The following is a 25,085-nucleotide window of genomic DNA, read 5'->3' as shown; positions in this document are numbered from 1 at the left end:
TAAAATACCTAGGCAACTCCAAAAATCACCAAACTACTCCTGGCTCCATAGTTGGATTATTTCCAACATGAAACATTTTAGTTTGGAGATATTTGAGCATTTAAATATTTTATATAATTTTAAATGCCCAAATTCAAGTATTTATGATTTAAATCAAAAACCTTAGGATGGCCTAGGAAAATGTGCACCACTTTTGGCAGAGGTTCTGAACCAAGGCAAAAATGATGGGCATTTTAGAAGGGCATTTCAGGTTCATTGAAAATTATTTTAGTAAACCCTAGTTGGTTTCAGAGGGGACTGGGGGTTCTGTCATCCCCATTTCAAGTTTCTGATGAAAGTAAACATGATGCAACACTCTAATGCATAACTAGCTAGGGTGTGACACTGTATTACAAGGTGTGATGTTGAGTAAGACTCAATGCCCGACCACTGCAGAAGATAGAGAGAAAATGAAAGATGTTCCCTAAGCTTCAGCCATAGGCTCTATCATGTATGCAATGTTGTGAACCAGACCTGATGTGTGCCTTGCTATTAGTTTAGCAGGGAGGTACCAAAGTAATCCAGGAGTGGATCACTGGACAGCGGTCAAGAACATCCTAAAGTACTTGAAAAGGACTAAGGATATGTGATACGTCTCCAACGTGTCTATAATTTTTTATTGTTCCATGCCATATTATATTCTGTTTCGGACATTATTGGGCTTTATTATACACTTTTATATTATTTTTGGGACTAACCTATTAACCGGAGGCCCAACCCAGAATTGCTGGGTTTTTTCCTATTTCAGAGTTTCGCAGAAAAAAATATCAGACGGAGTCCAAACGGAATGAAACCTTCGGGAACGTGATTTTTGGAACGAACGTGATCCAGAGGACTTGGACCCTACGTCAAGAAAGCAACCAGGAAGGCACGAGGTAGGGGGGAGCCTACCCCCCTGCCCCCAGGCGCGCCCTCCACCCTCGTGGGGCCCATGTTGCTCCACCGACGTACTTCTTCCTCCTATATATACCTATGTACCCCCAAACTACTAGATGCAGAGCCAAAAACCTAATTCCACCACCCTAACCTTCTGTACCCATGAGATCCCATCTTGGGGCCTTTTCCGGAGCTCTGCTGGAGGGGGCATCGATCACGGAGGGCTTCTACATCAACACCATAGCCCCTCCGATGATGTGTGAGTAGTTTACCTCAGACCTTCGGGTCCATAGTTATTAGCTAGATGGCTTCTCTCTCTTTGGATCTCAATACAAAGTTCCCCATGATTCTCGTGGAGATCTATTCGATGTAATATTCTTTTGTGGTGTGTTTGTTGAGACCGATGAATTGTGGGTTTATGATCAAGTTTATCTATGAACAATATTTGAATCTTCTCTGAATTCTTTTATGTATGATTGGTTATCTTTGCAAGTCTCTTCGAATTATCAGTTTGGTTTGGCCTACTAGATTGGCCTTTCTTGCAATGGGAGAAGTGCTTAGCTTTGGGTTCAATCTTGCGGTGTCCTTTCCCAGTGACAGTAGGGACAGCAAGGCACGTATTGTATTGTTGCCATCGAGGATAACAAGATGGGGTTTATATCATATTGCGTGAGTTTATCCCTCTACAGCATGTCATCTTACTTAAAGCGTTACTCTGTCCTTTTGAACTTAATACTCTAGATGCATGCTGGATAGCAGTCGATGTGTGGAGTAATAGTAGTAGATGCAGGCAGGAGTCGGTCTACCTGTCTCGGACGTGATGCCTATATACATGATCATACCTAGATATTCTCATAACTATGCTCAATTCTGTTAGTTGCTCAATAGTAATTTGTTTACCTACCGTAATACTTATGCTCTCGAGAGAAGCCACTAGTGAAACCTATGGCCCCCAGGTCTATTTTCCATCATATTAATCTCCCATTAACAAGCTATTTCTGGTGCCGTTTTATTTCGCTTTATTTACTTTGCATCTTTATCATAAAAATACCAAAAATATTATCGTATCATATCTATCAGATCTCACTTTCGTAAGTGACCGTGAAGGGATTGACAACCCCTTTGTTGCGTTGGTTGCGAGGATTTTATTTGTTTGTGTAGGTGCGAGGGACTCGTGCGTGGCCTCCTACTGGATTGATACCTTGGTTCTCAAAAACTGAGGGAAATACTTACGCTACTTTGCTGCATCACCCTTTCCTCTTTAAGGGAAAACCAACGCAGTGCTCAAGAGGTAGCAAGAAGGATTTCTGGCGCCGTTGCCGGGGAGGCTTACGTGAAGTCAAGTCAAGATTTGACTCCCAGCAACGAGCCATTTCTGGCGCCATTGCCGGGGAGTCTACGCAAAAGTCAACATACCAAGTACCCATCACAAACCCTTATCTCCCGCATTACAGTATTTGCCATTTGCCTCTCGTTTTCCTCTCCCCCACTTCACCCTTGCCGTTTTATTTGCCCTCTCTCTTTTCCGTTCGCCTCTTTTTTGTGTGCTTCTTCTTTGCTCGTGTGTTGGATCGCTTGATTGTCATTATGGCTAGTCCCCTATCTTCTCCATTGTCTCCCGAAAATGAAGTTCTTAATTTTAAGTAAAGGGAAGGAGAAAATCTAAAAGACGCTTGGTATAGAATTTGCAATGCTCAAAGTAGATCTACCAGGAAGCAATCTACTTTCGTTCTTCTCCGCAATTTTTATGTAGGCGCTACTCCTTGGTACAGATATATCCTTGATACCATTACAGGAGGGAACTTCTTGGGTAGCCATACTTTTGATTCTTATAATGCTATGATAGATTTGTTTGGCTCACCCCCTCTTTTGGTTAATGGAACTATGTTAACTTTGGAGCATGTAATGCAAAGACTTGAAATTATTGAAAATAAAGTTGCTATCATAGATTTAATTGAAAATTTGGATAAAAAGATCCACAACCAAATTACCCAATATGGATCTAAAATAGGAGTCACTTTGAAAAATATTAAGGAGAAGGAACCCATAGTTAATGAAAGAATAAATCGGGATTCCACTAGAATCAATAAACTTGAGGGTATGATTACCAACTTGGGAACCACTTTTTCTTTCGTAAAGAATACTCCAAGTCCTCCAACTAAAATTGCCAAGCTTATGTATGTTCCTAAAAATAAGGGTGAATCCTCTAGCAAGGAAACTGCGGATCTCAAATCTATATGTATTCATCCCAATCTTTTTGCTATCATTAAGGAACCATTTGCTACAAATGAATTTTTCGATTTTGTGCCTAGAAGTTTGATAATTAATAAAAAGAAATAAACTCATAAGGGTGATAGATGTCTCATTAAAGAATTGCCAACCAAAGATGGCAATACCTAGATCTATCTTTGCTTTTATGCCTAGCTAGGGGCGTTAAACGATAGCGCTTGTTGGGAGGCAATCCAATTTTTTTTCATTCCTTGCTTTTTTGCTCCTATTTAGTAATAAATAATTTATCTAGCCTCTGTTTTGGTTGTGTTTTTGTGTTTAATTAGTGTTTGTGCCAAGTAGAACCATTGGGAAGACTTGGGGAAAGTCTTTTTGAACTTGCTGTAAAAAACATAAACTTTAGTGCTCACGAGAATTGCTTCCATTTTTATTTAGAAAGTGATATTTAGTTAATTCCTTTTTCATATGATTAATAGATAAATTACTCACGTCCAGAAATTTATTTTAGAATTTTTGGGGTTCCAGACGTTTGTGTTAGCTACAGATTACTACAAACTGTTCTGTTTTTGACAGATTCTGTTTTTCGTGTGTTGTTTGCTTATTTTGATGAATCTATGGCTAGTAAAATAGTTTATAAACCACAGAGAAGTTCTAATACAGTAGGTTTAACACCAATGTAAATCAAGAATGAGTTCATTACAGTGCCTTGAAGTGGTGTTTTATTTTCTTTCGCTAACGGAGCTCACGAGATTTTCTATTTTGAGTTTTGTGTTGTGAAGTTTTCAAGTTTTGGGTTAAGTTTTGATGGATTATGGAACAAGGAGTGGAAAGAGCCTAAGATTGGGGATGCCCATGGCACCCCAAGGTAAAATTCAAGGACACCCAAAAGCCTAAGCTTGGGGATGCCCCGGAAGGCATCCCCTCTTTCGTCTTCGTCTATCGGTAACTTTACTTGGAGCTATATTTTTATTCACCGCATGATACGTGTTTTGCTTGGAGCGTCTTGTATTATTTGAGTCTTTGATTTTTAGTTTACCACAATCATCCTTGCTGTACACACATTTTGAGAGAGACTCACATGATTTGAAAATTATTAGAATACTCTATGTGCTTCACTTATATCTTTTGAGTTATATAGTTTTTGCTCTAGTGATTCACTTATATCTTTTAGAGCACGGTGGTGGATTTGTTTTATAGAAACAATTGTTCTCTTATGCTTCACTTAGATTATTTTGAAAGTCCTACAAAACAGCATGGTAATTTTCTTTAATTATGATAGGCATTTAAGATTAGTAAAAAAATCTTATGAGTGTGTTGAATACTATGAGAAGTTTGATACTTGATAATTGTTTTGAGATATGGAGATGGTGATATGAGAGTCATGCTAGTTGAGTAGTTGTGAATTTTAGAAATACTTGTGTTGAAGTTTGTGATTCCCGTAGCATGCACGTATGGTGAACCGTTATATGATGAAGTCGGAGCATGATTTATTTATCGATTGTCTTCCTTATGAGTGGCGGTCGGGGACGAGCGATGGTCTTTTCCTACCAATCTATCCCCCTAGGAGCATGCGCGTAATACTTTGCTTTGATAACTAATAGATTTTTTGCAATAAGTATGTGAGTTCTTTATGACTAATGTTGAGTCCATGGATTATATGCACTCTCACCCTTCCACCATTGCTAGCCTCTCTAGTATCGCGCAACTTTCGCCGGTACCATAAACCCACCAAATACCTTCCTCAAAACAGCCACCATACCTACCTATTATGGCATTTCCATAGCCATTCCGAGATATATTGCCATGCAACTTTCCATCGTTCCGTTATTATGACACGCTTCATCATTGTCATATTGCTTGCATGATCATGTAATTGACATCGTATTTGTGGCAAAGCCACCGTTCATAATTCTTTCATACATGTCACTCATGCATCATTGCACATCCCGGTACACCGCCGGAGGCATTCACATAGAGTCATATTTTGTTCTAAGTATTGAGTTGTAATTCTTGAGTTGTAAGTAAATAAAATGTGATGATCATCATTATTAGAGCATTGTTCGAGTGAGGAAAGGATGATGGAGACTATGATTCCCCCACAAGTTGGGATGAGAATCCGGATGAAAAATAAAAAGAAAAAAGAAAAAAAAAGAGGCCAAAAAAAAGAAGGCCCAAATAAAAAAATGAGAGAAAAAGAGAGAAGGGACAATGTTACTATCCTTTTTCCACACTTGTGCTTCAAAGTAGCATCATGATCTTCATGATAGAGAGTCTCCTATGATATCACTTTCATATACTAGTGGGAATTTTTCATTATAGAACTTGGCTTGTATATTCCAATGATGGGCTTCCTCAAAATGCCCTAGGTCTTCATGAGCAAGCGAGTTGAATGCACACCCACTTAGTTTCGTTTGTTGAGCTTTCATATACTTATAGCTCTAGTGCATCTGTTGCATGGCAATCCCTACTCACTCACATTGATATCTATTAATGGGCATCTCCATAGCCCGTTGATATGCCTAGTTGATGTGAGACTATCTCCTCCTTTTTTGTCTTCTCCACAACCACCATTCTATTCCACATATAGTGATATGTCCATGGCTCACGCTCATGTATTGCGTTAAGATTGAAAAAGTTTGAGAACACCAAAAGTATGAAACAATTTATTGGCTTGTCATCGGGGTTGTGCATGATTTAAATACTTTGTGTGGTGAAGATAGAGCATAGCCAGACTATATGATTTTGTAGGGATAACTTTCTTTGGCCATGTTATTTTGAGAAGACATAATTGCTTAATTAGTATGCTTGAAGTATTATTATTTTATGTCAATATTAAACTTTTGTCTTGAATCTTTCGGATCTGAATATTCCTACCACAATTAAGAGAATTACATTGAAATTATGCCAAGTAGCATTCCACATCAAAAATTCTGTTTTTATCATTTACCTACTCGAGGACGAGCAGGAATTAAGCTTGGGGATGCTTGATACGTCTCCAACGTATCTATAATTTTTTATTGTTCCATGCTATATTATATTCTGTTTTGGACATTATTGGGCTTTATTATACACTTTTATATTATTTTTGGGACTAACCTATTAACCGGAGGCCTAGCCCAGAATTGCTGTTTTTGCCTATTTCAGAGTTTCGCAGAAAAAGAATATCAAACGGAGTCCAAACGGAATGAAACCTTCGGGAACGTGATTTTTTGAACGAACGTGATCCAGAGGACTTGGACCCTACGTCAAGAAAGCAACCAGGAAGGCACGAGGTAGGGGGCGCGCCTACCTCCCCCCCTCAGGTGCGCCCTCCACCCTTGTGGGGCCCATGCTGCTCCACCGACGTACTTCTTCCTCCTATATATACCTACGTACCCCCAAACTACTAGATACGGAGCCAAAAACCTAATTCCACCGCCGCAACCTTCTATACCCGTGAGATCCCATCTTGGGGCCTTTTCCGGAGCTCCGCCGGAGGGGGCATCGATCACGGAGGGCTTCTACATCAACACCATAGCCTCTACGATGATGTGTGAGTAGTTTACCTCAGACCTTCGGGTCCATAGTTATTAGCTAGATGGCTTCTTCTCTCTCTTTGGATGTCAATACAAAGTTCTCCACGATTCTCGCGGAGATCTATTCGATGTAATCTTCTTTTGTGGTGTGTTTGTTGAGACCGATGAATTGTGGGTTTGTGATCAAGTTTATCTATGAACAATATTTGAATCTTCTCTGAATTATTTTATGTATGATTGGTTATCTTTGCAAGTCTCTTCGAATTATCAGTTTGGTTTGGCCTACTAGATTGATCTTTCTTGCAATGGGAGAAGTGCTTAGCTTTGGGTTCAATCTTGCGGTGTCCTTTCCCAGTGACAGTAGGGGCAACAAGGAACATATCGTATTGTTGCCATCAAGGATAACAAGATGGGGTTTATATCATATTGCATGAGTTTATCCCTCTACATCATGTCATCTTACTTAAAGTGTTACTCTGTTCTTTTGGACTTAATACTCTAGATGCATGCTGGATAGCGGTCGATGTGTGGAGTAATAGTAGTAGATGCAGGCAGGAGTCGGTCTACTTGTCTCGGACGTGATGCCTATATACATGATCATACCTAGATATTCTCATAACTATGCTCAATTCTGTTAGTTGCTCAACAGTAATTTGTTTACCCACCGTAATACTTACGCTCTCGAGAGAAGCCACTAGTGAAACCTATGGCCCCCGGGTCTATTTTCCATCATATTAATCTCCCGTTAACAAGCTATTTCTGGTGCCATTTTATTTTGCTTTATTTACTTTGCATCTTTATCATAAAAATACCAAAAAACTTATCTTATCATATCTATCAGATCTCACTTTCGTAAGTGACCGTGAAGGGATTGACAACCCCTTTATTGCGTTGGTTGTGATGATTTTATTTTTTTGTGTAGGTGCGAGGGACTCGTGCGTGGCCTCCTACTGGATTGATACCTTGGTTCTCAAAAATCGAGGGAAATACTTACGCTACTTTGCTGCATCACTCTTTCCTCTTCAAGGGAAAACCAACACAGTGCTCAAGAGGTAGCAATATGTTTCTCATTTATGGAGGTGACAAAGAGCTCATCATAAATGGTCACGTTGATGCAAGCTTTGACACTGATCCGGACGATTCTAAATCGCAAATCGGATACGTGTTTATATTAAACGGTGGAGCTGTCAGTTGGAGCAGTTCTAAATAGAGTGTCGTGGCGGGATCTACATGTGAAGCGGAGTACATTGCTGCTTCGGAAGCAGCAAATGAAGGAGTCTGGATGAAGGAGTTCATATCCGATCTAGGTGTCATACCTAGTGCATCGGGTCCAATGAAAATCTTTTGTGACAATACTGGTGCAATTTCCGTGGCAAATAAATCCACATTTCACAAGGGAACCAAGCACATCAAGAGACGCTTCAACTCCATCCGGGGTCAAGTTCAGGTGGGAGACATAGAGATTTGCAAGATACATACGAATCTGAATGTTGCAGACCCATTGACTAAGCCTCTTCCACGAGCAAAACATGATCAGCAACAAGGCTCCATGGGTGTTAGAATCATTACTGTGTAATCTAGATTATTGACTCTAGTGCAAGTGGGAGACTCGAGGAAATATGGCCTAGAGGCAATAATAAAATTATTATTTATTTCCTTATAACATGATAAATGTTTATTATTCATGCTAGAATTGTATTAACCGGAAACATAATACATGTGTGAATACATAGACAAACAGAGTGTCACTAGTATGCCTCTACTTGACTAGCTCGTTGATCAAAGATGGTTATGTTTCCTAGCCATAGACATGAGTTGTCATTTGATTAACGGATCACATCATTAGGAGAATGATGTGATTGACTTGACCCATTCCGTTAGCTTAGCACTTGATCGTTTAGTATGTTGCTATTGCTTTCTTCATGACTTATACATGTTCCTATGACTATGAGATTATGCAACTCCCGTTTACCGGAGGAACACTTTGTGTGCTACCAAATGTCACAACATAACTGGGTGATTATAAAGGTGCTCTACAGGTGTCTCCGAAGGTACTTGTTGAGTTGGTGTATTTTGTGTTGGGGAACGTAGCAATAATTCAAAATTTTCCTACGTGTGACCAAGATCAATCTAGGAGATACTAGCAAGGAGAGAGAGGGAGTGCATCTTCATACCCTTGAACACCGCTAAGCGGAAGCGTTACAAGAACGCGGTTGGTGGAGTCGTACACGCAGCGATTCAGATCACGGTCGATTCTGATCTAAGCTCCGAACAACGGCGCCTCCGCGTTCAACACACGTACAGCCCGGGGACGTCTCCTCCTTCTTGATCCAGCAAGGGGAGAGGAGAAGTTGAGGGATAACTCTAGCAGCACGACGGCATGGTGGCGATGGAGCTCGTGGTTCTCCGGCAGGGCTTCGCCAAGCACTTCGAAAGAGGAGGAGGAGTTGGAGGAGGAGAGGGCTGCGCCAGGGAAGGGGGTGTGGCTGCCCTCTCTCTCCCTCACTATATATAGGGGGAATGGGGTGGAGGAGGCGCCCTAGGGTTCCCTAGGGGAGGGGTGGCGGCCACAAGGGAAACCCTAGATGAGTTTGGGCCCCCCCCACCCCTAGGAAACTTGCCCCCAAGCCGGTAGGGGTGGCTTCCCTAGGGTAGGCGCCCCCACCTCTCCATGTTACGTGATAGGGGGTGGGAGGGGCGCACAGCCCCTTAGTGGGCTGATGTGCCCCCTCCCCTTGGCCCATAAGGCCCCCAACGCTTGTCGGGGCCTCCGAAACACCTTTCGGTCACGCTGGTCGTCACCCGGTACTCCCAGAACAATTCCGGACTCCAATACCCTTCGTCCAATATATCGATCTTCACCTCCGGACCATTCCGGAGTTCCTCGTCATGTTCGGGATCTCATCCGGGACTCCGAACAACCTACGGTAACCACATACTATTTCCCATAACAACTCTAGCGTCACCGAACCTTAAGTGTGTAGACCTTACGGGTTCGGGAACCATGCAGACATGACCGAGACGTTCTCCGACCAATAACCAACAGCGGGATCTGGATACCCATGTTGGCTCCCACATGTTCCACGATGATCTCATCGGATGAACCACGATGTCGGGGATTCAATCAATCCCGTATACAATTCCCTTTGTCAATCGGTATGTTACTTGCCTAAGATTAGATCGTCGGTATCCCAATACCTTGTTCAATCTCGTTACTGGCAAGTCACTTTACTCATTCCATAACGCATGATCCCGTGGCTAACTCCTTAGTCACATTCAGCTCATTATGATGATGCATTACCGAGTGGGCCCAGAGATACCTCTCTGTCATACGGAGTGACAAATCCCAGTCTCGATTCGTGCCAACCCAACAGACACTTTCAGAGATACCTGTAGTGCACCTTTATAGCCACCCAGTTACGTTGTGACGTTTGGTACACCCAAAGCATTCCTACGGTATCCGGGAGTTGCACAATCTCATGGTCTAAGGAAATGATAATTGACATTAGAAAAGCTCTAGCAAACGAACTACACGGTCTTGTGCTATGCTCAGGATTGGGTCTTGTCCATCACATCATTATCCTAATGATGTGATCCCGTTATCAATGACATCCAATGTCCATGGTCAGGAAACCATAACCATCTATTGATCAATGAGCTAGTCAACTAGAGGCTTACTAGGGACATGTTGTGGTCTATGTATTCACACATGTATTACGGTTTCCAGTTAATACAATTATAGCATGAACAATAGACAATTATCATGAACAAGGAAATACAATAATAACCATTTTATTATTGCCTCTAGGGCATATTTCCAACACTCTCCCACTTGCACTAGAGTCAATAATCTAGTTCACATCACTATGTGATTATAATGAATCCAACACCCATGGGGTTTGTTCATATCTCGCTTGTGAGAGAGGTTTATTAGTCAATGGGTCTGAACCTTTCAGATCCATGTGTGCTTTACAAATCTCCATGTCATCTTGTAGATGCAGCTACCACTCGCTACCTTGAGCTATTCCAAATAACTGCTCTACTATACAAATCCAGTTTACTACTCAGAGTCATCTGAATTAGTGTCAAAGTTTGCATCGACGTAACCCTTTACGACGAACTCTTTTACCACCTCCATAATCGAGAAAATCCCTTAGTCCACTAGTTACTAAGGATAAGTTCGACCACTGTCATGTGATCCATTCCTGGATCACTCCTGTACCCCTTGACTGACTCATGGCAAGGCACACTTCAGTTGCGGTGCACAGCATAGCATACTGTAGAGCCTACGTCTAAAGCATAGGGGATGACCTTCGTCCTTTCTCTCTCTTCTGCCATGGTCAGGTCTTGAGTCTTACTCAATACTCACACCTTGTAACACAGCCAAGAACTCCTTCTTTGCTTATTTTGAACTCCTTCAAAATCTTGTCACGGTATGTATACATTTGAAAGTACTATTAAGCATTTTTGATCTATCCTTATAGATCTTGATGCTCAATGTTCAAGTAGCTTAATCCAGGTTTTCCATTGAAAAACACTTTTCAAATAACCTTGTATGCTTTCCAGAAATTCTACATCATTTCTGATCAACAATATGTTAACAACATATACTCATCAAAAATTCTATAGTGCTCCCACTCACTTCTTTGGAAATACAAGTTTCTCATAAACTTTGTATAAACCCAAAATCTTTGATCATCTCATCAAAGCGCACATTCCAACTCCGAGATGCTTACTCCAATCCTTAGAAGGATTGCTGGAGCTTTGCATACTTGTTAGCATCTTTCAGGATTGAAAAAACCTTCTAGTTGTATTACATACAACCTTTCCTCAAGAAAATCATCGAGGAAACAATGTTTTGACATCCTATCTGCAAGATTTCATAAATAATGAAGTAACTGCTAACATAATTCCAACAGACTCTCAGCATCGCTACGAGTGAGAAAGTCTCATCGTAGTCAACTCCTTGAACTTGTCGGAAAACATCTTAACGACAAGTCGAGCTTTCTTAATGGTGACACTTACCATCATTGTCCGTCTTCCTTTTAAAATCCATCTGCAGCCAACAGCCTTACGACCATCAAGTAGTTCTTTCAAAGTCTATACTTTGTTTTATACATGGATCCTCTCTCGGATTTTATGGCCTCGAGCCATTCATCAGAATCCGGGCCCACCATCGCTTCTCCATAGCTCGTAGGTTCACTATTGTCTAACAACATGACTTCCAAGACAGGATTACGTACCTCTCTGAAGTAGTACGCATCCTTGTCGACCTATGAGGTTTGTAGTGACTTGATCCGAAGTTTCATGATCACTATCATAAGCTTCCACTTCAATTGGTGTAGGTGCCACAGGAACAACTTCCTGTGCCCTGCTACAAACTAGTTGAAGTGACGGTTCAATAACCTCATCAAGTCTCCATCATCCTCCCACTCAATTCTTTTGAGAGAAACTTTTCCTCGAGAAAGGACCCGTTTCTAGAAACAATCACTTTTGCTTCCGGATCTAAAATAGGAGGTATACCCAACTGTTTTGGGTATTCTATGAAGATGCATTTATCCGCTTTGGGTTCGAACTTATCAGCCTGAAACTTTTTCACATAAGCGTCACAGCCCCAAACTTTTAAGAAACGACAGCTTAGGTTTTTCTAAACCATAGTTCATATGGTGTCGTCTCAACGAAATTGCGTGGTGCCCTATTTAAAGTCAATGCGGTTGTCTCTAATGCCTAACCCATAAATGATAGTGGTAATTCGATAAGAGACATCATGGTATGCACCATATCCAATAGGGTGCAGTTATGATGTTCGGACACACCATCACACTATGGTGTTCCAGGCGGTATTAGTTGTGAAACAATTTCCAAATGTCTTAATTGTGTGCCAAACTCGTAACTCAGATATTCATCTCTATGATCATATCATAGACATTTTATCCTCTTGTCACGACTATCTTCAACTTCACTCTAAAATTACTTAAACCTTTTAGTAATTCAGACTTGTGTTTCGTCAAGTAAATATACTCAGCATCTACTCAAATCATCTGTGAAGTAAGAACATAACGATATCCACTGCTTGCCTCAGCACTCATTGGACCGCACACATCAAAATGTATTACTTCCAACAAGTTGCTTTCTTGTTCCATCTTACTGAAAACGAGGTCTTTCAGTCACCTTGCCCATGTGGTATGATTTGCATGTCTCAAGTGATTCAAAATCAAGTGAGTCCAAACGATCCATCTGTATGGATTTTCTTCATGCATATATATCTACCAATAGACATGGTTCGCATGTCTTAATCTTTTCAAAAACGAGTGAGTCCAAAGATCCATCAACATGGAGCTTCTTCATGCATTTTATACCAACATGACTCAAATGGCAGTGCCACAAGTATGTGGTACTATCATTACTATCTTATATCTTTTGGCATGAACATGTGTATCACTACGATCGAGATTCAATAAACCATTCATTTTAGGTGCAAGACCATTGAAGGTATTATTCAAATAAATAGAGTAAACATTATTCTCCTTAAATGAATAACCGTATGGCGATAAACATAATCCAATCATGTATATGCTCAACGCAAACACCAAATAACAATTATTTCGGTTTAACACCAGTCCCGATGGTAGAGGGAGCGTGTGATGTTTGATCACATCAACCTTGGAAACACTTCCAACACATATCGTCATCTCACCTTTAGCTAGTCTCTGCAGCCTTTTATTTCGAGTAACTAACACTTAGCAACCGAACCGGTATTTATTACCTTGGTGTTACCAGGAGTACTAGTTAAGTACACAATAATATAATGTATATTCAAAATACTTCTATCGACCTTGCCAGCCTTCTCATCTACCAAGTATATACGGTAGTTCTGCTTTAGTGACCGTTCCCCTCATTACAGAAGCACTTAGTCTCGGGTTTGGGTTCAACCTTGGGTTTCTTCACTAAAGCAGCAACTGATTTGCCGTTTCATGAAGTATTCCTTCTTTCCCTTGCCCTTCTTGAAACTAGTGGTTTAACCATCAACAATTGATGCTCCTACTTGATTTCTACTTTCGCGGTGTCAAACATCGCGAGTTGCTCAAGGATCATCATGTCTATCCCTGATATGTTATAGTCCATCACGAAGCTCCAATAGCTTGGTGGCAATGACTATGGAGAACCATCAGTATCTCATCTGGAAGATTAACTTCCACTCGATTCAAGCGATTGTAGTACTCAAACAATCTGAGCACATGCTCAACGATTGAGCTTTTCTCCCTTAGTTTGCGGGCTTAAGAAACTTGTCAGAGGTCTCATACCTCTTGACGTGGGCACTAGTCTGAAATCCCAATTTCAGTCTTTGGAACATCTCATATGTTCGGCGACGTTTCAAAAACGTCTTTGGTGCCACAATTACAAACCGTTAGCATTACGCACCGGACTATCACGTATTCATCAAAACGTGTATGTCAGATGTTTCCCAACATCTACAGACGACGCTCGAGGTTCAACACACTGAGCGGTGCATTAAGGACATAATCCTTCTGTGCAGCAATGAGGACAATCCTCAGTTTACGGTCCCAGTCCGCATAATTGCTACTGTCAACTCTCAACTAAATTTTCTCTAGGAACATATCTAAAACAGTAGAACCAAAGCGTGAGCTACGACATAATTTGCAAAGACCTTTTGACTATGTTCATGATAATTAAGTTCATCTAATCAAATTATTCAATGAACTCCCACTTAGATAGACATCCCTCTAGTCATCTAAGTGATACATGATCCGAGTCAACTAGGCCGTGTCCGATCATCACGTGAGACGGACTAGTCATCATCGATGAACATCTTCATGTTGATCGTATCTTCTATACGACTCATGTTCGACCTTTCGGTCTTCCGTGTTCCGAGGCCATGTATATACATGCTAGGCTCGTCAAGTCAACCTAAGTGTGTTGCGTGTGTAAATCTGGCTTACACCCGTTGTATGTGAACGTTAGAATCTATCACACCCAATCATCATGTGGTGCTTCGAAACAACGAACCTTCACAACGGTGCATAGTTAGGGGGAACACTTTCTTGAAATTTTAGTGAGGGATCATCTTATTTATGCTACCGTCGTTCTAAGCAAATAAGATGTAAACATGACAAACATCACATGAAAATCATAAAGTGACATGATATGGCCAATATCATCTTGCGCCTTTGATCTCCATCTTCGAGGTGCGGCATGAACACCATCGTCACCGGCATGACACCATGATCTCCATCATCGTGTCTTCATGAAGTTGCCTCGCCAACTATTACTTCTACTACTATGACTAATGGTTAGCAATAAAGTAAAGTAATTACATGGCGTTTTCATTGACACGCAGGTCATAAATAAATTAAGACAACTCCTATGGCTCCTGCCGGTTGTCATACTCATCGACATGCAAGTCGTGATTCCTATTACAAGAACATGATCAATCTCATACATCACATATATCATTCATCACATCCTTTTGGCCATATCACTTCACATAGCAAACCCTGCAAAAACAAGTTAGACGTTCTCTAATTGTTGTTGCATGTTTTACGTGGCTGCTATGGGTTTCTAGTAAGAACGTTTCTTACCTACGCAAACCCACAACGGTGATATGCCAATTGCTATTTCCCCTTCATAAGGACCCTTTTCATCGAATCCGATCCGAGTAAAGTGGAAGAGACAGACACCCGCTAGCCACCTTATGCATCAAGTGCATGTCAGTCGGTGGAACCAGTCTCATGCAAGCGTACGTGTAAGGTCGGTCCGGGCCGCTTCATCCCACAATGCCGCTGGATCAAGATAAGACTAGTACGGTAAGCAAATTGAACAAATCATCGCCCACAACTGCTTTGTGTTCTACTCGTGCATAGAATCTACGCATAGACCTAGCTCATGATGCCACTGTTGGGGAACGTAGCAATAATTCAAAATTTTCCTACGTGTCACCAAGATCAATCTAGGAGATACTAGCAACGAGAGAGAGAGGGAGTGCATCTTCATACCCTTGAAGATCGCTAAGCGGAAGCGTTACAAGAACGCGGTTGGTGGAGTCGTACACGCAGCGATTCAGATCACGGTCGATTCTGATCTAAGCTCCGAACAACGGCGCCTCCGTGTTCAACACACGTACAGCCCGGGGACGTCTCCTCCTTCTTGATCCAGCAAGGGGAGAGGAGAAGTTGAGGGAGAACTCTAGCAGCACGACGGCATGGTGGCGATGGAGCTCGTGGTTCTCCGGCAGGGCTTCGCCAAGCACTTCGAAAGAGGAGGAGGAGTTGGAGGAGGAGAGGGCTGCGCCAGGGAAGGGGGTGCGGCTGCCCTCTCTCTCCCTCACTATATATAGGGGGAATGGGGTGGAGGAGGCGCCCTAGGGTTCCCTAGGGGAGGGGTGGCGGCCACAAGGGAAACCCTAGATGAGTTTGGGCCCCCCCACCCCTAGGAAACTTGCCCCCAAGCCGGTAGGGGTGGCTGCCCTAGGGTAGGCGCCCCCACCTCTCCATGTTACGTGATAGGGGGTGGGAGGGGCGCACAGCCCCTTAGTGGGCTGATGTGCCCCCTCCCCTTGGCCCATAAGGCCCCCAACGCTTGTCGGGGCCTCCGAAACACCTTTCGGTCACGCTGGTCGTCACCCGGTACTCCCAGAACAATTCCGGACTCCAATACCCTTCGTCCAATATATCGATCTTCACCTCCGGACCATTCCGGAGTTCCTCGTCATGTCTGGGATCTCATCTGGGACTCCGAACAACCTTCGGTAACCACATACTATTTCCCATAACAACTCTAGTGTCATCGAACCTTAAGTGTGTAGACCCTACGGGTTCGGGAACCATGCAGACATGACTGAGACGTTCTATGGCCAATAACCAACAGCGGGATCTGGATACCCATGTTGGCTCCCACATGTTCCATGATGATCTCATCGGATGAACCACGATGTCGGGGATTCAATCAATCCCGTATACAATTCCCTTTGTCAATCGGTATGTTACTTGCCCGAGATTCGATCGTCGGTATCCCAATACCTCGTCCAATTTCGTTACTGGCAAGTCACTTTATCGTTCTGTAACGCATGATCCCGTGGCTAACTCCTTAGTCACATTGAGCTCATTATGATGATGCATTACCGAGTGGGCCCAGAGATACCTCTCGGTCATACGGAGTGACAAATCCCAGTCTCGATTCGTGCCAACCCAACAGACACTTTCAGAGATACCTTAGTGCACCTTTATAGCCACCCAGTTACATTGTGATGTTTGGTACACCCAAAGCATTCCTACGGTATCCGGGAGTTGCACAATCTCATGGTCTAAGGAAATGATACTTGACATTAGAAAAGCTCTAGCAAACGAACTACACGATCTTGCGCTATGCTCAGGATTGGGTCTTGTCCATCACATCATTCTCCTAATGATGTGATCCCGTTATCAATGACATCCAACGTCCATGGTCAGGAAACCATAACCAGCTATTGATCAACGAGCTAGTCAACTAGAGGCTTACTAGGGACATGTTGTGGTCTATGTATTCACACATGTATTACAGTTTCCAGTTAATACAATTATAGCATGAACAATAGGCAATTATCATGAACAAGGAAATACAATAATAACCATTTTATTATTGCCTCTAGGGCATATTTCCAACATTTCGAGATTAGCATTTGTCACTCCGATTGTCGGAGAGATATCTCTGGGCCCTCTCGGTAATGCAGATCACTATAAGCCTTGCAAGCAATGTGACTAATGAGTTAGTTGCGGGATGATGCATTATGGAACAAGTAAAGAGACTTGCCGGTAACGAGATTGAACTAGGTATTGAGATACCGACGATCGAATCTCGGGCAAGTAACATACCGATGACAAAGGGAACAACGTATGTTGTTATGCAGTTTGACCGATAAAGATCTTCGTAGAATATGTAGGAGCCAATATGAGCATCCAGGTTCCGCTATTTGTTATTGACCGGAGACGTGTCTCGATCATGTCTACATAGTTCTCGAACCCGTAGGGTCCGCACGCTTAAAGTTTGGTGACGATCGGTATTATGAGTTTTTGTGTTTTGATGTACCGAAGGTAGTTCGGAGTCCCGGATATGATCACAGACATGACAAGGAGTCTCGAAATGGTCGAGACGTAAATATCGATATATTGGACGACTATATTCGGACACCGGAAGTGTTTCGAGTGGTTTCGGATAAAAACCGGAGTACCGGGGGGTTTCCGGGACCCCCCGGGGAGTTAATTGGGCCTCATGGGCGGCGGCCAGGGCAGCCGCGCGCCCCTCTCCCTCTAGTTCGAATTGGACAAGGAGGGGCGCCCCCTTTTTCCTTCTCCTCCTCTCTCCCTTCCTTCCCACTCCTACTCCAATAAGGAAAAGGAGGAGTCCTACTCCCGGTGAGAGTAGGACTCCCCCCTGGCACGCCCTCCTCCTAGCCGGCCGCCTTACCCCCTTGCTCCTTTATATACGGGGGAAGGGGGGCACCCTAGAACACACAAGTTGATCTGTTGATCTATTCCAGCCGTGTGCGGTGCCCCCCTCCACCATATTCTACCTCGGTTATATCGTAGTGGTGCTTAGGCGAAGCCCTGCGTCGGTAGCAACATCATCACCATCATCACGCCGTCGTGCTGACGGAACTCCCCCGTGAAGCTCTGCTGGATCGGAGTTCGTGGGACGTCATCGAGCTGAACGTGTGCTGAACTCGGAGGTGCCATACGTTCGGTACTTGGATCGGTCGGATCATGAAGACGTACGACTACATCAACCGCGTTGTGCTAACGCTTCCGCTTTCGGTCTACGAGGGTACGTGGACACACTCTCCCCTCTCGTTGCTATGCATCACCATGATCCTGAGTGTGCGTAGGATTTTTTTTGAAATTACTGTGTTCCCCAACAGTGGCCGCGACGGCGAGGCAAGTGACGACGGTGCAGCTAGCCAAGGGAGGGGATCAGAGCACTGGAAGAGAGAGGGGAGGCACGGGGCTTACAGCGGGGGCCAGCAGGGAGCCGAAGGGAGCTGGGGGCGGCGGGATGGTGTGGATCGACGGCGAGATGCCGCAGCGGTGTCAGGGGAGACGGGGTCGAAGGTGACAACGAGGTGGCTCCCCGGCTCCGTTCCCGCGGCGTAGTAGAAGGAGAAGAACCAGCTGGAGCTCGTGGACATGCCGACTTGGCGCGGGGAGGCCGGTGGTCGCGCCTACGGCGGCGGCATTCGCGACGGTAGCGCTAGCGATCTCGGGCGTGTGGGAGAGGGGCGAGGAGAGGGGGGTCTGGAGGGCAGCTAGGGTTCGATCGGGGCATGGGTGCCCTTGTAGGTTGACGGGGGCGACGGGGAATGGTCGCGGATGGTGACGCGTGGAGCATCGGCGCCGTCAACGTGCGCGCTGCGTCCATCGCGCCCCTGGTGAGCAGGGAAAGGAGATGATGCGGCGGTGGGCTGGGCCGCGGGGTACTGCCAATGCCTATCCACGGTCTCGAGAGGAGTAATGACGGCATTAATTACGAAAGAAAGACGAGTGTCGCGGGCTGGGACACATGAAAGACTGGGTGTCCGACAACTACAATTCATAGGACACCACAACTACAATTAAAAAACAAAATGTATGGTACTCTAACATTTTTTAGACAATTGTATATTTTCATACAAATTATATAGAATTTGCATTTTTCGTGAGAAACTTCCAATCTATTTACCTTTAATCATGACAGTACAAAGAATAACAGAGGTAATAAAAACTACAACCATGTTCGTGGACAACCTAGTGACGACTATAAGCACTGGAGCGAGCCGAAGGCATGCTGCCGTCATCGCCCCTCCCTTACTGGAGCCGGGCAAACTTTGTTGTAGTAGAAAATCGGGAAATCATCATGCTAAGGCCTCATAGGACCAGCGCACCAGAGCAACAACCATCGCCGATGAAGAAAGTCATAGATCAGAAGGATCAAGCGTGTATACACTCAAACGAAAACGTACAAAGACTGGATCCAACAGATCCACTGAAGACCAGGACCGATCGAATCATGCGAGATTCAATGGAGACACACCTTCGCGCATCCTTCGATGATGCTAGAAGCACCATCGGGACGAGGATAAAACATGGGACATCGCCACCGCCGCACAGCCCCAATCAAGATGTTGAATTTGCATGTATTTGTTCATGTTATACTCAGCGTTCAATCAGGAAAACTCTAACATCTCTCAACATGTAAAAAAATTGTATCTAATGTCGATGGTTTGGTCTTCCCTCTCATATGAACACTTTTACACACACGCGCACCCCATCGCCCCTACACGCACGCAAACACAACATAAGAAAATGGAAAAGAACGAGCAAGCTGAAGAGAGCTCCTGCTCGACGCTCATGAGCGTCGAAATGAAGACCGTTCGCTAAAGGATTCGCGGAAACGGGCCAACCCATTAACAAGCGAGAAGCAAACATAATAAAAATGTCACGAAAAATTCCAGCGATAGATATATTCAAACCCGCAACCTAACGCTAGATAGTCGCATCGCCAACCGCTGCAGCTAGCAATTGAGACTGTCTTAAAATACAATGCTAGACTAAAAGTACTATGTACAGAGGCAGGCCCATTTTTTAATCTTCCTTAAAAAATGAATAATGTTTTTTGGAACAAATACCAAAATTCGAACAAACTTTTGAAACCTGTTTTTTTTAAACATGAACAAAATTTTGAAAACCCGTACATTTATTGAATTTCTATATATATGATGAACAAGTTTCAATTATGCAATTGGACATTTTGTAATGTACGCTGAACAATTTTTAACTACGCAGTGCATATTTTTGTGATATATGCTGAACAATATTTAAAACCCATTGAAAATGTTGGTGGTATACGACGATTTTTTTATATACATTGAACATTTTTGTAATATACGATGTACTATTTTTAACTACACATTGAACAATTTTGTGATATATGTTGAGCATACATTTAAACACACATTGAACATTTTGTGATATACACTGAACAATTGAAATTGTGACCAAATTTTAGAAAGAGAACAAAATTTGAAAAACCGTGATTTTTTTTTGAAACCATGAACAAGATTTCATTACATTTTCTTGAGACAAAGTACAAAAATAAAAAATAAAAACGAAAAATGATAAGATCAAAGAAAAGGAAAAAAGAAAACAAATTGAAACATAAACTGAAAAAGAAAGAAAAAAGAAAAAAGAAAACAGGAAAAAAGAAAAAAAATCGGCAAAAGAAAAAAAATGTTTCAGGGAACCTACTAGAAGGTTCCCAAAACATGGTGCTCGCTCGAAGTGGGCCAGCCCTTCGCTTCAACGAAACAGTGACGATCGGACGCAGATGGGCGTCATATAGGATCCTAAGCTGAAATCGTTCATTTAGACTACGCCACAGAGAACAAACCAGGTGAGGTGACCAATCCTGTAAGGCCCATAATAATGGAAAACATCAGGCCCAAAAAGTATAATAATTGACTTAAAACGAAGAAGTCAACTGAAATAATTTAATCACTAATTAAGGGGTATCCACTGCAAAGCTCACCCCCACCCCCTTGGACATGGATCGTCTGATGTATTGCAATGTGCGTCAGTGACCCAACTGCACACTATATAGTATGTCAGGGGAGTTGTACCGCACCTCCTCCGATGGTGATAAGATTAGTGATCTTTGGTGAGATTTATTCCCATGAGAGGCGGGTGGATTTGTTTGTGCCTTTTTCAACAGATTTGATTTTCCAAAACAATTTATCTCGAACCGGGCATCTTAATCATAATTGTTTTCACCGTTACGTTTCTCATGTCAACATCTTTGAAACTAGATCTTATATTAATAGGTTTCAATGATTCTTTTTGCTGTTGAAAATCTGTGCTTCAAAACTATTTAAAAATTGTACTGACCCCTACTTGAAAATTGTACTAACTATACTTTACTTTTGTGGAAACACATTTTATGCTTTAACGTGAGAAGCACACACACGTGCGGAAGCACAAAATCAGCTTCCTCAAAAAGTGAAGCACAAGTGTGCTTTCATGTAAAGCACCATGTATTTACGCAAAAGCACATCTGTGTTTCATTTTTAGGAAGCATGGTGCTTTCACGTTAGAAGTATAACTGTGCTTCATACAAAAATACATATGTGCATCATGCTTTGGAAACTTTCACGCGAAAAACACAACTATGCCTCACTCATTGTGCCCTCACATACCTAATAGATAAGAACCTAAAAAACCAAACAAAAAACCAAGATACTCCTTTTAAAAAAAGTTAATGGGCGAAGCGCCCAGCAGTTGATACGCTGCGCGTTGAGACACACCACATGGTGCGCTGGGGCACTCCGGCGGTACTAGCAAAAGTGCCCCTGCGGAGGGAAAAGAATTCTATGAGACCAAGTCTCACGCGAGACCTATCCTGATGGATGACACATGGCATTCACAAATCACAAATCACCCCCACCCCTCACTTAAAATCAGGGGGGGAGAGATTAGATGCTTTGTGATTTGTGAATGCCACGTGTCATTCATCAGGACGGGTCTCACCTGCTAACCGTGAGACCTGGTCTCATATAATTTTTTCCCCTGCGAAGGTTACCCTCCAACTAGTTGCTCCGGAAGCCGACACATATCTCGACGTAAGGAACAGACAGTCACAAGATCAACTGATTTTTTTTAGAAAAGAAGGACGTATCCCGGCCTCTGCATCTGGAGATGCATTCATCCATATTATTAATTATTCACAAAGACCATACAAGATGATACATCAATAAGCCTGAAGCCATCATCTTGGCAACACCGTTGCTATTCCTATCCCCATGATGAAGGCGTGCCGAATGTCCGGGCCTAATACCAAACATACATCGCAACAAAGCCTAACATCTAAAGCCGGGTGTCCCATCGAAGCCACTACCTAGATTGGGTCTCACACCGGTCTGGCATACTCCCATTGAGCACCGCAGCTGCAAGGGCCGTCACCTCCATCTTCACTCGGTCCATCCTCAGAGTATAACTGATGCACCAACCTTGCCAGGCCTCTCTGCCATCAACGCCACCATGACGCCAGACAGCTTCCTCCTCCTGCGCGAGTCCATCTCCTCGCATCAGACGTCGAGACTCCACAGCGCACGCCGCTGAGAACCGCCACCATCAATGTGGAAGATGAAGCATCGCTCCACTAAAGACTCCGTCCTCCGGTCCATCGAGCCCGTGTGCACCTCCAAAAATGACGCCCGCAAGGGGAAAACGACACCAGAGAGCCGCCGTCATCCGATCTACTGATCTAGGGTTTCCCCCGAAGGTAGCAGAGAGTGACCTTGAACTTCTCCACGGCGATGCCTTCAGGAAGGGAACGACGCAGGCAGCGTCGCCATCGCCGGCCTTGGAAATAGCCAATAGCAGGTTTTCACCCAGATTTGATCGAAGACCTCCATCTCTCGTGCACGGGCCACCGCCATCCCTGTCAGCATCTCAACGAAGACTCCAAGGAGTGGATCGGCGCCGCGTCGTCGTCGTCGTCGTTGTGGCCGCCGTCGCCGACCAAGGGTTTCCCCCGATCCCAAGAGCCCCACCATCCAATCACCGCCCACCACCCGGATCCGGCGAGCAAGGCCACACCGAAGCCCAGATCGAGCGGGATAAGGTGAAGGAGATGAAGCTGGCGCAGGTCGATCCAGACCTGGCGGCCGGCCGGCGGAATCACGGCCGCCATGAGATCCCACCACCGGGTCCTCGCCGCCCACGCAAGCCGAGGAAGACCGGCCACACACCCGCAGCCACCCTCCGTCAGGGAAGGCGCCCCCCACCTTGACCGCGGCCGCCGCCCCGGCACACTAAGCTCTTTGCGCGAGGAGCAGCCAGCCCTGCCGCCACCTTCCTCGATGCCGCGCAGGCTTGCCGGCGGCTATCTCTTGTGGCGGCGAGATCCGGAGGGAGGGGAAAGGGGGCCGGCAGCGCTAGGGTTGGGGCCACCCGAGTCGCCCCAGAGGAGTGACCCTAGGGTTAGAACCGTCTATGCACGACGCCACATATTGCCAAGCAGCGCAAAGGACGTCCGCCGTCACGCACGTCCGACGCCTAGCTGTTCACCTGGTGTTCGTTAATTCAAGTCCCGAGAAGAAGCTGAACTCGACGGAGAGGAAGTGGACGACAATATGGACAGCACGGATTGCACAGCACCCTACACTACAGATCCCGAAGGCAACAAATTAACTTCGGTTTTACTATGTACTCTAATCAAATCTGTTGAAAAAAGCACAAACACATTTCATCAGGAATTCAGGATGATGTTAATACGAGGTTGATCATCAACCCTCTAATTCTGAAGGGAAAGAGATCGCTCGAACTCGGCGTCCATGAGGACCCCCGCCATGACATGGACCACGGTCTCGTCCCTGACGATATCGACGCACTCCGACCGCACGCCGTTGACGACGAGAGCCCCGTCCACGTCCCTCCACGCGTGCACCTTCAGCCCGGACACGGAGTCCAGGTCCAGGAGCCGCGCCGTCCCGTGCAGAGCCACGTCCCCGGAGCGCAGGCGCAGAGGGACGGCGGAGAAGCCGAGCACGCGAGAGACGACGGCATAGGTGTCGTCGCTGGCCTTCAGCCCCGCAGCGCTGTCGTTGTGCCGCAGCCCGAGGACGCGGCGGAACGACTCCGGCGAGGCCACGAAGGCGGTGAAGGCGAGGTCCCTCGGGAGCATGGACACCATCATGTCGCCGAACTCCCCCAGGCTCGCGCTCATCGCGCCGCAGTGAGCGGGAGGACCACGCGCGGTCGTGGATGCTGCGTGGATGCCGTGGCGCCGGCGGGATGGTGGAGAGGAGGCGGCGGGAAGGGAGGAGATCAGGAGGACGACGGAGAGTAGGGTGACCGCGAAGGCGGCGGCGAGGCCGGCAAGGATTTTCCGTTGCTGCGAGAGCGCCCGTGGCCTGAGAGGGACGAGCATCCTCCTGCTCCCTGCCGCCATCATACTACTCATCTGCTGTGCTGTCTGATGAGTGGGGGGATTGCATTGGGGGCTGCACGCCGACATTGCGTCGCGTAGTGTAATTAGCCAGTGGTGCATGCGAGGTAGGCCGGCGTTGGGGTGGGCGCGGCGCGACCGTACATGATGGATCTGGCTTAGCCCCCGACGCGACGCTGGAAACTGAGCGCGATAACGTAAACCTTACTGCAAACTTTAGACGAGAAGAAGAAACGTGAAATGTTGGGCAGGTCAGCACACGATGGGAATGGGCTGGGTTTGCCGGCCCGGTCACTAACCCGACCCAAAAATTCAAGGCCAGTGGGTCATGTGGGTCGGTCTCAAACAAGATTTGTGTCAATCGGGTCGGCCCACCTTATACTCTTATAAAAATTTTTGTGGGGAAACACTGAGAGCTTTATTTAATAAAAGCGTTCGCCGAACAGTCCGCCAACA

The 25,085-nt window shown here is 44.8% G+C and overlaps 1 protein-coding gene across 1 annotated transcript; it reads right to left on the bottom strand.

Annotated features, from left to right (window-relative positions):
• Nucleotides 1-23,886: 23,886 nt before the first annotated feature.
• Nucleotides 23,887-24,763, bottom strand: LOC123081775 (uncharacterized). Its single transcript, XM_044504307.1, has one exon. It carries the CDS (start codon nt 24,729-24,731, stop codon nt 23,976-23,978), a length of 756 nt encoding a protein of 251 aa, XP_044360242.1. The 5' UTR covers nt 24,732-24,763; the 3' UTR covers nt 23,887-23,975.
• Nucleotides 24,764-25,085: the final 322 nt, after the last annotated feature.

This window comes from Triticum aestivum, chromosome 4A, assembly GCF_018294505.1.
Source record: "Triticum aestivum cultivar Chinese Spring chromosome 4A, IWGSC CS RefSeq v2.1, whole genome shotgun sequence".
Classification (NCBI taxonomy): Eukaryota; Viridiplantae; Streptophyta; class Magnoliopsida; order Poales; family Poaceae; genus Triticum; species Triticum aestivum.
This window is presented reverse-complemented; position numbering and strand designations above follow the sequence as displayed.

Bases quoted from the DNA above. Each gene is read 5' to 3' on its own strand.
- LOC123081775 (XM_044504307.1), bottom strand. From the start codon at position 24,731: ATGCACCACTGGCTAATTACACTACGCGACGCAATGTCGGCGTGCAGC.